A 13,688-nucleotide genomic window follows, 5' to 3' on the forward strand; every position below is an offset into this window, starting at 1 on the left:
AAACAAACTAACAAGCCTCTTTGCGAAACAGTTGCAAATTGAATACTAGCAAAGCAAGCAGTTGCTAAGAATGGAACTTGTCATCAATTTAAACCTGACGTTGCTGGCAGAGTTATGCAGATATTTTAAAACTTCACAAGCAGCTGTCTAGGTTGTCAATTTTTACTTTTGATTTTAACAAAGCAGAAGATGAAATTGTTGATATGGAGGCGAAGTTGCTTATAAGTGGTAGTTATAATGCAGTTTAACTTTTGAGTATAAAAATTAACTCAAATGGTAAACAACTGTAATAAAGTTTCTTTAGCCGTTTTATAATTTAATAAAGTTGTAAAGTTGCAGTTAATTTAGTTAGGTATACTTTTAGTAAATATAATGTTTTTGGCTTAGGGTTACTGTTAACTATGCCGCCTTAACCCACGGTCATCACAGACAAATGCCTGTGAAAAAAAAATCATTTTTACAATAACTTAATACTGTTTACATAATCTGGGGTTTTCTCAAAACACTTATTGTTGCTGGAATAATTATACAGCAAAGATTATATGGGTTTGAAATCATTTTCGGCTTCGTTATCCTTCCAGCTATCTCTTTGGTTAAACAGCGTAATATATATCAACGTTAAAGCTTCTGTTATAGAGACAGTGTTAAGAACTTGAAGGATATATGTAAATAATTAATTCATCATTTTTAAACTTTTTATTAACTAAAACAATAAGAACTAAAATAATAAAACAACAACAAAAATAATGTTCGATTTCATCACATTTATCTCGACAACTTTAAGTTTTAAGTAGTTCATTGTTTATAGGTTTAAAACTTTAAATATATATCAACAACATCTTTTTTTATGTATAACTTATACTCACTAAAAAAAAAAGCAAGTACCATCGACGAAATAAAAATTGTATTCGACAACCATTTTTGCATATAAATTTGGTAAATCTTGTATTTGTCTCGAGGAGCCTTTTTATCAAACAAAGTAGTTTAAAGGATTTGATTTTTCGCAAAATTGAAATTACAAATAATTAAAGAATAAACTTAAAGTAATTTCTTTATTTATAGATAACATACTTTATACTTTAAAATTAAAAAAAAAAAGTTTTTGAACCTACTTCTAAGTATTTATGTATTTAAAAAAATAGATTACATGTACAAATAAAATATTATACATATTATAAATATAAATATTTACTTTCTATTGATATATTGTTTCTTTAGGCCACTTTTAGGCTTTTCCGTCTAAGGACCAGAACCCATAAACTTTTCAGACCGTAAGGCGCCTTTGAATTTAAAGTGGTGTTCATACAACAACGCCCTAACTATACAACAAGAAAATAGAAAAATTTGATATCGGAGGACGCAGTAGCTGGTTGCCTGGCTGGTTTACCTTGTGGTTGATGCCACATGACCATTGGAGTGTTTCAAATTATTCAGCAAACACTCGTTTAGCGAGGATTGTAGAGTTGCGCATGGTAGTTTTTTGGTCTTTAAAAATTTTTTTGATGCTTGCCATTCTATGATTGTTATCAATTTTGATTCAATTGTGATGAGCACTAGCTGAATGGCATCGATAACAAACTAATTACAGTTTCCCATGATATGAGTTAGATCATTAGGTTTTCAGTCAATGCTCCTATCATGATCAATTAGCTTAACACAGCTGTATTGTTGGCGCTCGGTTGTATTAAACCATTCTGGCGTGATATAGTCAGATTCACCTTATACAAATTGCTTAACATGGTTTGCTGCTAAATGACTGTTGATGCTCATCTTGCATATACGTGGGTTGCTGTATTTTTCAGTACTACGGTGTACTAAGACTGTTGGCGCTTGTAATGTTAAGTGTTGTGTATTAGATAACCGAGGCTACAGTTCTACAGTACGGTCTTTTGAGATATTACTGTTGCTGGTGTCACGGAGTGTTAACTGCCGTCTGGAGTTCACAAAGTGGTAAAACTTTCTGCAACCGTCAAGTCGAAATAAATCTCGGTTGAAAAAATCCGACCTTATTGGCAACAATAGCTATCATGACCAAAGAGTAATTGACTTACGGTGTACTTATCATCTTGGGTTTCACCAATAAGTGCGTGTGTCTAGTGGTCGAAACAAGTCAATGTTGATTAATTTCTGTGTATAAGAACATCAAACATCTATTTCGCCGAGCTGATGAAAGTCAACTATTTTTAGGCCAGCGCCGAGACGTACATTGTTAATTGGGCAACTTCTTGAGAGTAGTCTTTGCAGAACCAAGGCATTCTATCTTAGTTGGCTGAATAATTAAGGCGCTCACTTGACAGTCTGGCCATGAACTAAGTTGCTTCGTTTTAAAAGTATTACTCCATCAAGATAGCTTGTGCAAACAAGATAGAATGCATATGGCTCTATCTCAGCACACGTGTATGATTGAGCTTATCGAATGAGCTGAACACTAGTTTATGTATTATTTCAGCAAGGAAATTTGTGTATGCTTGTGAGACATTAAACTCAACACTTGGAGTGTCTTTATTAATTGTTTCCTTCATAAGCTTAACTAATTGTTTCATTCTTAAGCTCAACTCTTGGTACTCTACTATATGCGCTAAAGACTCAGACCATGAACGTTCTTACTATGAAAACTGAACCCTTCAATCGAATACCTCTTGGCTGCGTACCGTAAGAGCTTCAGTTAACAGCAACTTGTTCATCACTGTTATTTGAGTGTTGAAGTCTTGTACTAGATGCTATCGCTCGTTTCGAAGGAGACCGTTGAAGTCTCGTACTAGATGCTCTAGATGATCCCAAAGTAAAATGGCTATTCTTCCGACATACATGCGCGTACGACCAATTTTTTCTTAGTTCGCGCAATAGTTAAAAGACATAAAACTACTTAGAAATAAAACAACAAAATCAAAAATTAAAAATCTCCCCGATAAGGATTCGAACCCCGAACTTCGACAGTTGCGCCTCTCATAAAAGAAGATTTTACCACCCATTGGACGATATCGATATATTGGTGCTACAAAAAATTAAAGTATATAAACATTTTGCTTACAAATAAGTGTTCTAATATGTAAACCTTATTTGTACGCGTGTACAAATATGACTTTGTTTAAAAAAGCAGAAATAATCTTATTTTATTATTTTTGCTAAAAAAATATGGTTTAGCAAACATGCGTTTAAATACTACGCTGGTAATTATTCTATGGAATGATATATTATATAACTAGATGTCTAACTTCGAAATGAAAAGTGCAGCCGCTTTTTGCTCTTTTTACAAATGGCGGATTAAATTTGTACACAACTATTTTTAACTTTTCTTTTCTTAAATGAATAAAATATACTTTAAATTTAAATACTATTTACGTAAAAGTGTTAAGCGGAAATTAGAATACTTGTAAAATAATATATAAATTTTGACTTGCATTTTTGACTACTATTCCACGCTTCGGCTTTTGCCCTTTTTACAAATGGCGAACTATTGTTGTAAACAAAAAAAAGCGGCTTCATTTTTTGTCAATAAAATTCCGCACGTTAGACATCTACTTATATAATATATCATTGATTCTATGTAATTTCTCTAAGCATCTGCGTATCGTTATCGAATTATCGAAACTAACCGATATTTTTTACGATAATGGGTTTCGATATGAATTGCTATGATCCGATATGTTTCGATATGGTTCCGATAAAATATTGTTTGGATTTCGATATGCACGATATCTGTATCGCCTTCAGCGATAAATATCGCATAATTTATCGCTAAAAAATGTATAACGATATTTTTTGAGTTTCAATATGATTAGATACGTTCCGATAAAATATCGTTTGGTTTCGATATTTTACAATATTCTGTATTAGATATAACTAAATGTTGTTTTATATTAGATATTTTGCAATATTTTGTATTAGATGTAACTAAATGTTAAGTTAAGTTATTTTGCAATATATTTTCTCAATTTATTGATTAAAATATTTGATAAAAATTAATAATCGCATAATTTTGAATGCCGTTTTTTAAATTAAATTGTTAAAAACGGCTCAGGCGGTTAGGAGAACAATCCAACTGTTTAGTTTTTTAAATAAAAGCATACTGTGGTGTGACCTAACAAAGTCCTATGCTTTAAGAAAGTCCTAATTTAAGAAATGACAAATTTCGATATATAAAAAAGAAACATTTGCGGAAAATAATTTTGTTGTTTTAACTTTTTATATGGGGTCATGATGATTTCCTAATTATATTGATGTTTTAATCGTTTGTGGGTAAATCAATTTTTAATTACAACAATTGTAATTATTTTCTAATTGAAATCACGTGACAATTGAATCAAGTTACTATTCTCAAATCATTCTTTAAGCGATCATCAAATATTAAAATATTTTCATTTGCTCTATTTTTTATCAAATCATGTTACATACTGATCGTTTAAATGTCTTATATCCCATAAATCAGTACAAAAACAAATCTATTTTATTTTTTCAAATCTATTTTATTTTTGTATATATATGTTAATAATTTTGATAGTTGTTAGCAACAACTATCAAAATTTGTTGTATTTGGCAATTTTAAGTTGATCAGGGAAAACTCCTTGGCTAACGCAAGACGAAAAGATTTTAAATAGAATATTGTATGAATTTATATAAACATTTCCGTTGATACCGTCGAACCCTATTGCTTTATTTGGTTTAATCGTTTTGAAAGCAGCTTCAAAGTCGTTATAGGATATTTCAATGCAATTAAGATTTATTGTTTTTTGAGGTTAAAATTCAAAAGAATTACCAGTATATGGAGTAGTTTTTGCTAAGTTAGGCCCTGCCAAAATAAAATACTTATTTAATTCAACTGCAATATCGCATATAAAATTTATCATTTACTTTAACACCGTTAGGCAAAGCGCCTGATTCAGTTTTAGCTTTACCAGTGATTTCTCTTAAGACTTACCAAGTGCGTTCTGAGTTTTTTTTTTTTTTTTTTTTCAATTAAGTCAAGATAGTACTTTTTTTTGAAACTTTTTCTTTGTCTTTCGAACTCTCTAGCATAATTTTTGTAAATGGTTTTATTTTCAACTGATTTGGATTTCATGTACTTAATATAAAATTTTTGTTTAATTGTGGAAGATTTTCTTAGTACATCGGTTATCCATGGGGATGTTATTTTTTTAACCTTTTGGTTTATTTCAATTTTGGGAAAATTTGCGTCATAAATATCATAGAATGTTTTAAGAAAATTGCTATAAGCCAATTTGGCGTCCTGAAAATGATCAAAATGGTGCCAATGAAGCATTGATAATTGATCATTAAATGATGCTAAATTTGCTTTGCTATAAATGCGTTTACAAAAGCTATTTTTTTATCTAATGTTAATTTAGTATCTGTATTTATGGAGGAAAAAATCGGAAAATGATCTATGGTATCGTATTTGATGATTCTTTTTTTAAGAGAACGCTTTTACAATAACTTATTTAAAAACGCTCCGTTTTTAAATTTTCTTTTTTTAATTTTTTCTTTTTTCAGGTGCCCCAAGAAGTCCTATCGGTCTTGTCACAGAGCACCGCGGAAGTGCATTTAACCAGGAAGTTCACGCCTTTTTCCTTACCGTGACGGGAAAATTTGTCCAGAGCTCGTTTAGAACCTGGATCTCCTGCATATAAAGCATGTGCTCTAACCACTGCGCCACGGACGCACGCAATAAGTCATTGTAAAACTCATTAATATTGTATTTTACGTGATACTGTAAACAATCAAAATTAAAATCACCAATCAGATAGTTTAATTTTTTTTTTCGTAGTTACTTTTTTTACAAATAACTTTTTTTTGGTTTTGGAACCAAAAAAAGTTATTTTTAAATTCGGTTCAGTAGAACCGTAATTGAAACCGTAAGGTTTCAATTACGGTTCTACATGAACCGAAATTAACTGGCTAATTGTAATAAAAGCGTTTTTAAAAACTCTCTGGGAAAAAGTTTTTGAATACTCTTTAAATTACTTAGATATATATTATAAGGCTCTTAAAATAAATTTTTTTTTTTTATAAGGAAAGGCGTTAAAATTTTAGTTTGAATTAGTATTAAAATTATAATTGAACAACATTTTGAAGAATGCCAAGGCCAAGGAACGAAATTTGGAATCACTTTGATGATTACATTTGACAAGGAAGCATCCTGTTCAGTTTGCAGCCCTAGAGAAAAAGCGCCATGTTCCTTTTAATGAGTTAGAACAGGTGCAATAAAGTTTAGAAACGTTTATACTTTTTTAATTTAAATATTAACTTTTATTTTCATACGTGTTAGTTATTATTACTATTACAATACCAAGATTTAACAAGATTTAACGATAAATACCAATAACTTTCAACAAATGCTGATGAATGTTTCAATATTAAGTATTTTAACAGGTTTCATATTAATTATTAAACCTACAATGAAGACGAGGCTTATGAGCAGGTCCGAGATGATTAGACGCCATTAGTGTTGGGCAGTAAAGTTAAACAAGGAAGACTTTCCGGACCATTAGCAGAAAAGGTCCAAAATCTAAAGCATTGGGTCAAATACAAGCCACAAGACTGCGAACAGCTTAGAGGAGACATTGAAATTATCAAGTTTTTGGCCCGTTTAAATTTGCCATTCTCTTTGGTTGAACATGAAGCTTTTAAAGATTTTGTTTACTACTGGAACCCAAAAATGAATGTGAAGGCTGCAACAACATACTCTCGGTTCAAGTATGCAAAATTTTAATTGTTTTAAATAAATTTTATTTTGGGGTGGGGAGTCAATTCAATGGGAGTTCCAAGAGAACTAAATTTTTTAAAAAGCTACTTTTTTAAGACCAATCCACACCATTTTTTTTTTGGTTTTCTTAGTAGGTAACCAAATTGATATGTAACGAGAAATACCAATAATAACTAATTTTTTATTTTAATTTTAGGTTACCGTTGTTGTAAAAAAATGTGAAAATCTGTTTGGATGACATTCTAAAGGATGATTTGCCAAAGACCGCTGGATTTGCAATCTCAACTGACCTCTGGCAAAGCAGAAACAATGATGCATACCAAGCCAGTACATTGCACTATGTGAGTTAAGACTTCCGGTTAAAGATGTTTGCGATTGGAGTTTTTCCGTTTTCCGGACAACATACAGCTGAAGCCATTGCTCTTTTTCTGGATAAGTATGTTTTAGTATTTTATTTTTATTAGGTTAAAATTTCTGTAAATTAAGTTAACCGTTTGAACTATTTAGATAACTTTTTGTTCAAAAAAGCAAAACCCGCCATTTAGTTTAAAATTAATGACACAAATTAATACTTTTATTTATATCTAAAATAACAACAAAAGTATTAGTTTGTATTTTAAAATATCAAAAAGCAAAGAACTAATTTTACTTTGCTTTTCAGGAATGTCTCAGAGTTGGCCGGAAATAATGGAGTTTTGTCCGTTGTGTGTGTCCATGATTCAGCCGCAAATATGAAGGCGGCAATTAACAAGTGCAATTTTGTAGATGCATCTCTTTTGTGTACTGATCATCTTTTGAGTTTGGCAGTTGAAGTAACTGTCAAAGAAACAAAATGTTTTGACAGTTTGGATCTTCACGAAGCAATCCAAAGAGCAACTGAATTAAGTTCAAGATGCCACAAGTCATCTTTGTCTGAGCAAAGAATTAAAAAATAAGGTAATTAGTTTTTAGTTTAACATCCTTTTTAGCTTTTATAGCAATTTAGTTTATAGTTTAATACAATACAAGCGCAATATAAACTTCTCAGTACACTTTGTGTAACAAAATTTTTCTAATGATAGCTATCATTAATAACTGATAAAATGTTAACACATAAAAAGTAAAAACATATAACATAGTTAATATCAGTTTTTAATAATAGTAAATAGTACTAATCACCTTTTATGTTATGTTTCTTATAATTCTGTTTTAATTTTTAGCTAAAGCTGTTGCTTGATGACAGTGATGTTGTTGGCAAGGACAAGTTGAAATTTGTGAAAATCATCACTCCCGTGATAACACGCTGGAATTCAACTTTTATGATGTTGGAAAGCATTGTAAAAATGCGTCGTATCCTCAGCTCCATTAGAGACATTCCTGGAAAAGATGACACCAACAGCACAAACGTTTCACCAAAAATTGGTAGAAAACTTGGATGTTCGTTTTCCGGACACTGGTTGTCAAAACCTTTTTTACTCTGTTGCCAACTTGCTTAACCCCTTTTACAAGGGAAGAGCTCTGAAAAAACTGGGTGGGTTTGATGAAGCCTATGAGGCACTGATTAGTTTTATTTGGCTAATAATATCCAATATAAAGATATGTGATGAACAATTAAGATTTATTTTACATGTGTCAACTAAAGTTGTGCAGCAACCATGACAATAATATGCATGGATTGGTTCAGTATGGGAGAATACATTTTATTTAACAAATCTACGAATCATTTTAAGAGACGATGGTATGTTTTCAATACACTGAAAAATCTATAAACAAAAAATTAAAACTTTAAAAATTTAGCTATTGAAGCTTGACTAGACAGTAATATAGAATATTCCTAATTAAAAAACTTATTTTAAATACCAGCAAAGTCTTCAAAAAACGATCAAATGCAATTTCAGTCAATGAATTGCTAATCATTAACTACAATAAGGTTAAAAACATAAACTTTTTATTGGTTAAGGTGAGTTTCCACTCATCCGTTTTATTACGGTGTCACGTTAAATAAGTAGAGGGTAATTCCGCATCAAATCACCCAAAATTTAGAAAATTTTGAACCATGGGTTTCCAAATTTTTTAAAAACCTCTTTGGCTGCTGCATCTTAAAAAGAAAAGTTAACATATAAAATTTTAGCTAAAAATGTTGAGAGGTTGACAAGATATTGCAATTTTAATACTGACCTGGTTTCCTAAAATGACCTGGTTTTCATAACACTCTGAAAAAACATTTTTCTTAAAATAATAAGAAATAAAAATGGCAAAAACATGAAAATAAACATATATAATGTTTTTTTGATGCTAAATTCAATAAATACACTTAAAATGCTAAAATATAAAAGGAACATGCATGAAAATTAATAAAACAATTAGTTTCTATAAAACAACTTTGGGGCCAAATATCTCAAAACACCCCCATCAAAAATTTTTTTTTTTGCTGGTAATATTTTTAGCTGTTTATAATCTTACTAGGCACAAAAAATCTAAATGGAAAAACGACTGAAACATACGGAACTTTAATTTCAAAGATGTATCAAATTTTCAATAAGCTATTTTAAAAAACTTTCAAATAGAGTTCTGTAAAATATTATATTTAGTTAAAAGACTCCTAAAAAAAAAACAACAATTTTGTTATATTTAAGGAAGTCTTAATTATATGATAACTTAGTTATTTGAACTTAACAACTGAAAAAAACATCCTGTTTTGTTTTATATAAAAACTGAATTAGTGTGATATGGATGGGCGTTTGTTTTTCAAATTTTGACAACTTTTGTAAAAGTTTATTATTACAAGTTATTACAATTGTGCAGATAAGCTATATACAACTATACATACAATTATACTATATACAAAATACATAAAGCTATATGCAATTATATATACAATTCAATTACTTTTAGAAAATCTTAGAGTAGTTACCATAAATGAGTCACAAGACGTGATGAGAAGTAGCTTAAATATTGCTCCTGGGAAGAAACTTTGCAAACCCTGTAAGCAAAAGATTGCCAAAAAAGCAGATTATAAAGAAGAGAAGCAAAGTCAGGGTGAACAAGATGAAGATTTTCTGGAAAAAAAGATTATGTTAGCATTCAAAAGAACGTCCATAAACAAAAAAAACTGCTTTTGTGTAATTTAAAGGAACTATATTTATTATACAAAGAAAACAATCCAGAAATACATATAAGTTACTCAAAATTTGTTCACTTAGACCAAAGTGGTGCATTTTGCCAGGTGCAAGTGGTACACATTCTGTTTGTGTTTGTTCTTATCACCAAAATGCCATATTGCTAGTAGATGCTTTAAATATTGGACTAAAGTATAAGCACTTACTTTCAAAAACCGTTTGCTCAGTAGAAAACAAAGAATGCATGCTTGCACAGTGTGATGATTGTCCTGGTAAAAAAACCCTCACCAAATATTTGTATGAGATTTTTGGAGAATACGAAGATGATTTTGAGATACACTACAAGCAATGGCAAACTACTGACCGTGCAACACTATTAAGTTTAGCAGCTGATGTTCCAACGTTTGTTGAACTATTAGCATCAAGCTCATTCTTTTATTGCTCACTCTCAATCACAGTACCTTAACCAACTGAAGCAATATATGGATCAATCAAACATTATCATTATTGGCGACTTTGCTGAAAATTATGCTTTTGTTGTCCAAGATGAAATACAGAGCTATCATTGGAACACCCAACAATGTTCTTTACATCCATTAGTCATATACTATAAAGATGATAAAGGTGAACTGAAACATATTTCTTACTGTTTTATATCAGATGACATTATACATGATGTAACTTATGTGTACAAAATATTCCAACTAATCATAGCAATTTTAAAAATAAAATTTTCCTATCAGTCCAAATTACATTTATTCACTGATGGTTGCGCAGGACAGTACAAAAATTGTAAAAGCTTTTACAACCTATGCCAACTAGAGAGCGAATTTTGCCTTAAAATTGAATGGAACTTTTTTGCCACGTCCCACGGAAAGTCACCATGCGATGGGATTGGTGGTACTGTAAAAAAATTACCAGCACAAGAAAGTTTAAAACGACCGTACAGAAACCAAATTCTCACATCAGAAGCTATGTATGAATTTTGTATTGATAAAATCAAAGTTGTTAACTTCATTTACATAAAGGGATTGGACTTACAATTGCAACGTCAAGAGCAAAAAGAAAGGTACACTGGTGTAACAACTCTACCTGGTACTCGTAGCTTCCATCAATTTATACATCTTGGAGATAACAAGGTTGGGGCAAAGAGGTGTAGTACAGACAATAATTATACAATAATCCACAATGTAGTCTGTGATGATAAGTGGTGGATCGGCATTGTAACTAAAACCAACTTAGAAGAAGTTGATGCTAAAGTTAAGTTTCTTCATCCAAATGGTCCATCAATATGTTTTAACTGGCCTGAAAGAGATGACTACTGTTTTATTCCAAACACCAACATATTGAAAAAACTATCTGTTCCGCAAGCTTGCTCTAGTTCTGGTAGAAACTATGTGTTTCAAAATGCTGAAATAGAGGAAGTACAAGTAAAATGGGAGCAATATTGTAAACTATTACAAACACAGTCAAAATAACTTTCATCTTTGATACCTATACAAATCTTGTATATTTAAGTAACTTTTTAAATTACGATTAACTTTATTTTATTTACAAATATTTCTTGAAAAAGTAATACATCTTTGAAATTAAAGTTCCGTATGTTTTAGTTGTTTTTCCATTTAGATTTTTTGTGCCTAGTAAGATTATAAACAGCTGAAAATATTACCAGCAAAAAAAAAATTTTTTTGATGGGGGTGTTTTGAGATATTGGGCCCCAAAGTTGGTTTATAGAAACTAGTTGTTTTATTAATTTTTATGCATGTTCTTTTTATATTTGAGCATTTTAAGTACATTTATTGAATTCAGCATCAAAAAAACATTATATATGTTCATTTTCATGTTTTTGCCATTTTTATTTCTTATTATTTTAAGAAAAATGTTTTTTCAGAGTGTTATGAAAACCGGGTCATTTTGGGAAACCAGGTCAGTATTAAAATTGCAATATCTTGTCAACCGCTAAACTTTTTTAGCTGAAATTTTGCATGCAATATTTTTTTATAATTAGGAATAATGTGTCAAAATATAACACAAAAGGAAGACACATGGTTCATTGGACTGGGTGATTTGATGTGGAATTGCCCTAGATCGTTAAATAAGTAGACAAAATGATATTCTGCGCATGCGTTAGTTCACGGATACTTATTTAACGTATCAAGTCACGTTAATTAAGTAGACCGTTAAATAAGTAGACAAATTGAACAGTTGAGGCATTTTTTGTTAACCCAGACAAACAAATAAAAATAAGCACGTTAAACAAACTTTAAGTCAAGCGAATTGTTATTTCACGACATGTTACTTTTGTATATGTTCATTTAAAGATTAGTTATTTGCAAAATTATAACTGCAATTTTTACAATCGTATATAAAATATACGCAAATGTTAACATTTGTATACAATGTTTACATTTTATCTCAGATTAAATTCTAAATCTTCAAAAAAAGTTAAAGGCCAAATACAAAATTACTCTTAATATTAAGACATACCAGTAAACTGGAATTTTTTAGCATATTTTAGAAATGTTTTACACTGTTTTAAACCCATACATTTCTTAATTGTTCCATCATAAAGATATTTTTAACATCTTCAACATAGTAATCGTGGTCAGCCATCTTTTTTGTTTATGAGCAATGTTATTTAACGCTGGGTTTTAGGATCCTAGTTTTAAGTGTTTCAGTGTTTTTACGCATGCGCAGAATTGCTTGTCTACTTATTTAACGAGCTACTTATTTAACGCGACAACGGGAAGGGGAAAAGGATGGGAAAAAAACAGTAATCTGTACAGGACGGTTAGGATTTATTGATTTCCACTTATACGTATCACTTTAACTTTCGTTTTTAAATAATGATAGTTAAATAATAAAAATGGTGGCGTTATCGATTCTTAGCAGGAAAACTTTATATTTGTTATTACTGTATTATTTAAAAATCAAAAGAAGGCAAAAGTATAAAAAAAGTATGTGGGTCAGAAAATTATTTAGAGAAAGAAAAACAAAAGGAGCATTCAGTTTATTTATAACAGATATGCAGCTTTTTGATCACGAATACTTTTTTAAGTTTTTTAGAATGACACCTACAAAGTATGAACATTTGTTAAGCTTAATTGCACCAGCGATTACAAAATCTTCTTTCAGACGTGAAACAATTGGAGCTAGTGAAAGATTAATGGTCAAATGGATACATTTTTGGAGGCACTTCACAAATAGATTTAGCTGGTATGTTTCGAATAAGTCCGACTTCCGTAGGAAGAATAATAAACGAAACCTGTATTGCTATATGGACTATTTTGCTGGCTAAAGAATATATAAGCTATCCAAAAAGCGAAGATGAATGGAAAGCTATAGCAAACGAGTTTGAGAAGAAATGGAACTTCTCCAATTGCATAGGGGCTATTGATGGGAAACATATTGTTATGCAAGCCCCTTTAAGATCAGGATCATTCTACTTTAATTACAAAAAATCTCACTCAATTGTTTTGATGGATATTTGCAATGCAAACTATGAATTCACACTTATTGACATTGGTGATACTGGTAGAAACAGTGATGGTGGTGTATTCAAAAATAGTAAAATAGGAATTGCTTTAGAATCAAACTTATTGCATATCCCAGAACCTAAAAAGCCAAATGGTTCAAATGTAAAACTGCCCTACGTTCTTATTGGAGATGAGGCATTTCCTCTCTAAAACTATTTAATGAAACCATATCCTAAGGAAGTATTGTTTTTAAAAGAAAGAATATATAATTATAGATTGTCACGTGCTCGTAGAATAATAGAAAATACTTTTGGGATTCTGGCAGCAAGATGCAGAATTTTTCGCAAACCAATTATTGCAAATGAAAAAACTGTAATTAATGTTACTAAAGCTGCAACTGCTCTGCATAAC

The 13,688-nt window shown here is 30.5% G+C and overlaps 1 protein-coding gene across 1 annotated transcript; it reads left to right on the plus strand.

The window, feature by feature from the left end:
* The first annotated feature begins 13,019 nt into the window (after window positions 1-13,019).
* On the plus strand, window positions 13,020-13,487 carry LOC136076085 (putative nuclease HARBI1). The gene has a single exon (XM_065789548.1). It carries the CDS (start codon window positions 13,020-13,022, stop codon window positions 13,485-13,487), a length of 468 nt encoding a protein of 155 aa, XP_065645620.1.
* The last annotated feature ends 201 nt before the right edge of the window (window positions 13,488-13,688 follow it).

The sequence above is a fragment of the Hydra vulgaris genome, chromosome 02 (assembly GCF_038396675.1).
Source record: "Hydra vulgaris chromosome 02, alternate assembly HydraT2T_AEP".
Taxonomy (NCBI): Eukaryota; Metazoa; Cnidaria; class Hydrozoa; order Anthoathecata; family Hydridae; genus Hydra; species Hydra vulgaris.

Bases quoted from the DNA above. Each gene is read 5' to 3' on its own strand.
- LOC136076085 (XM_065789548.1), top strand. From the start codon at position 13,020: ATGTTTCGAATAAGTCCGACTTCCGTAGGAAGAATAATAAACGAAACC.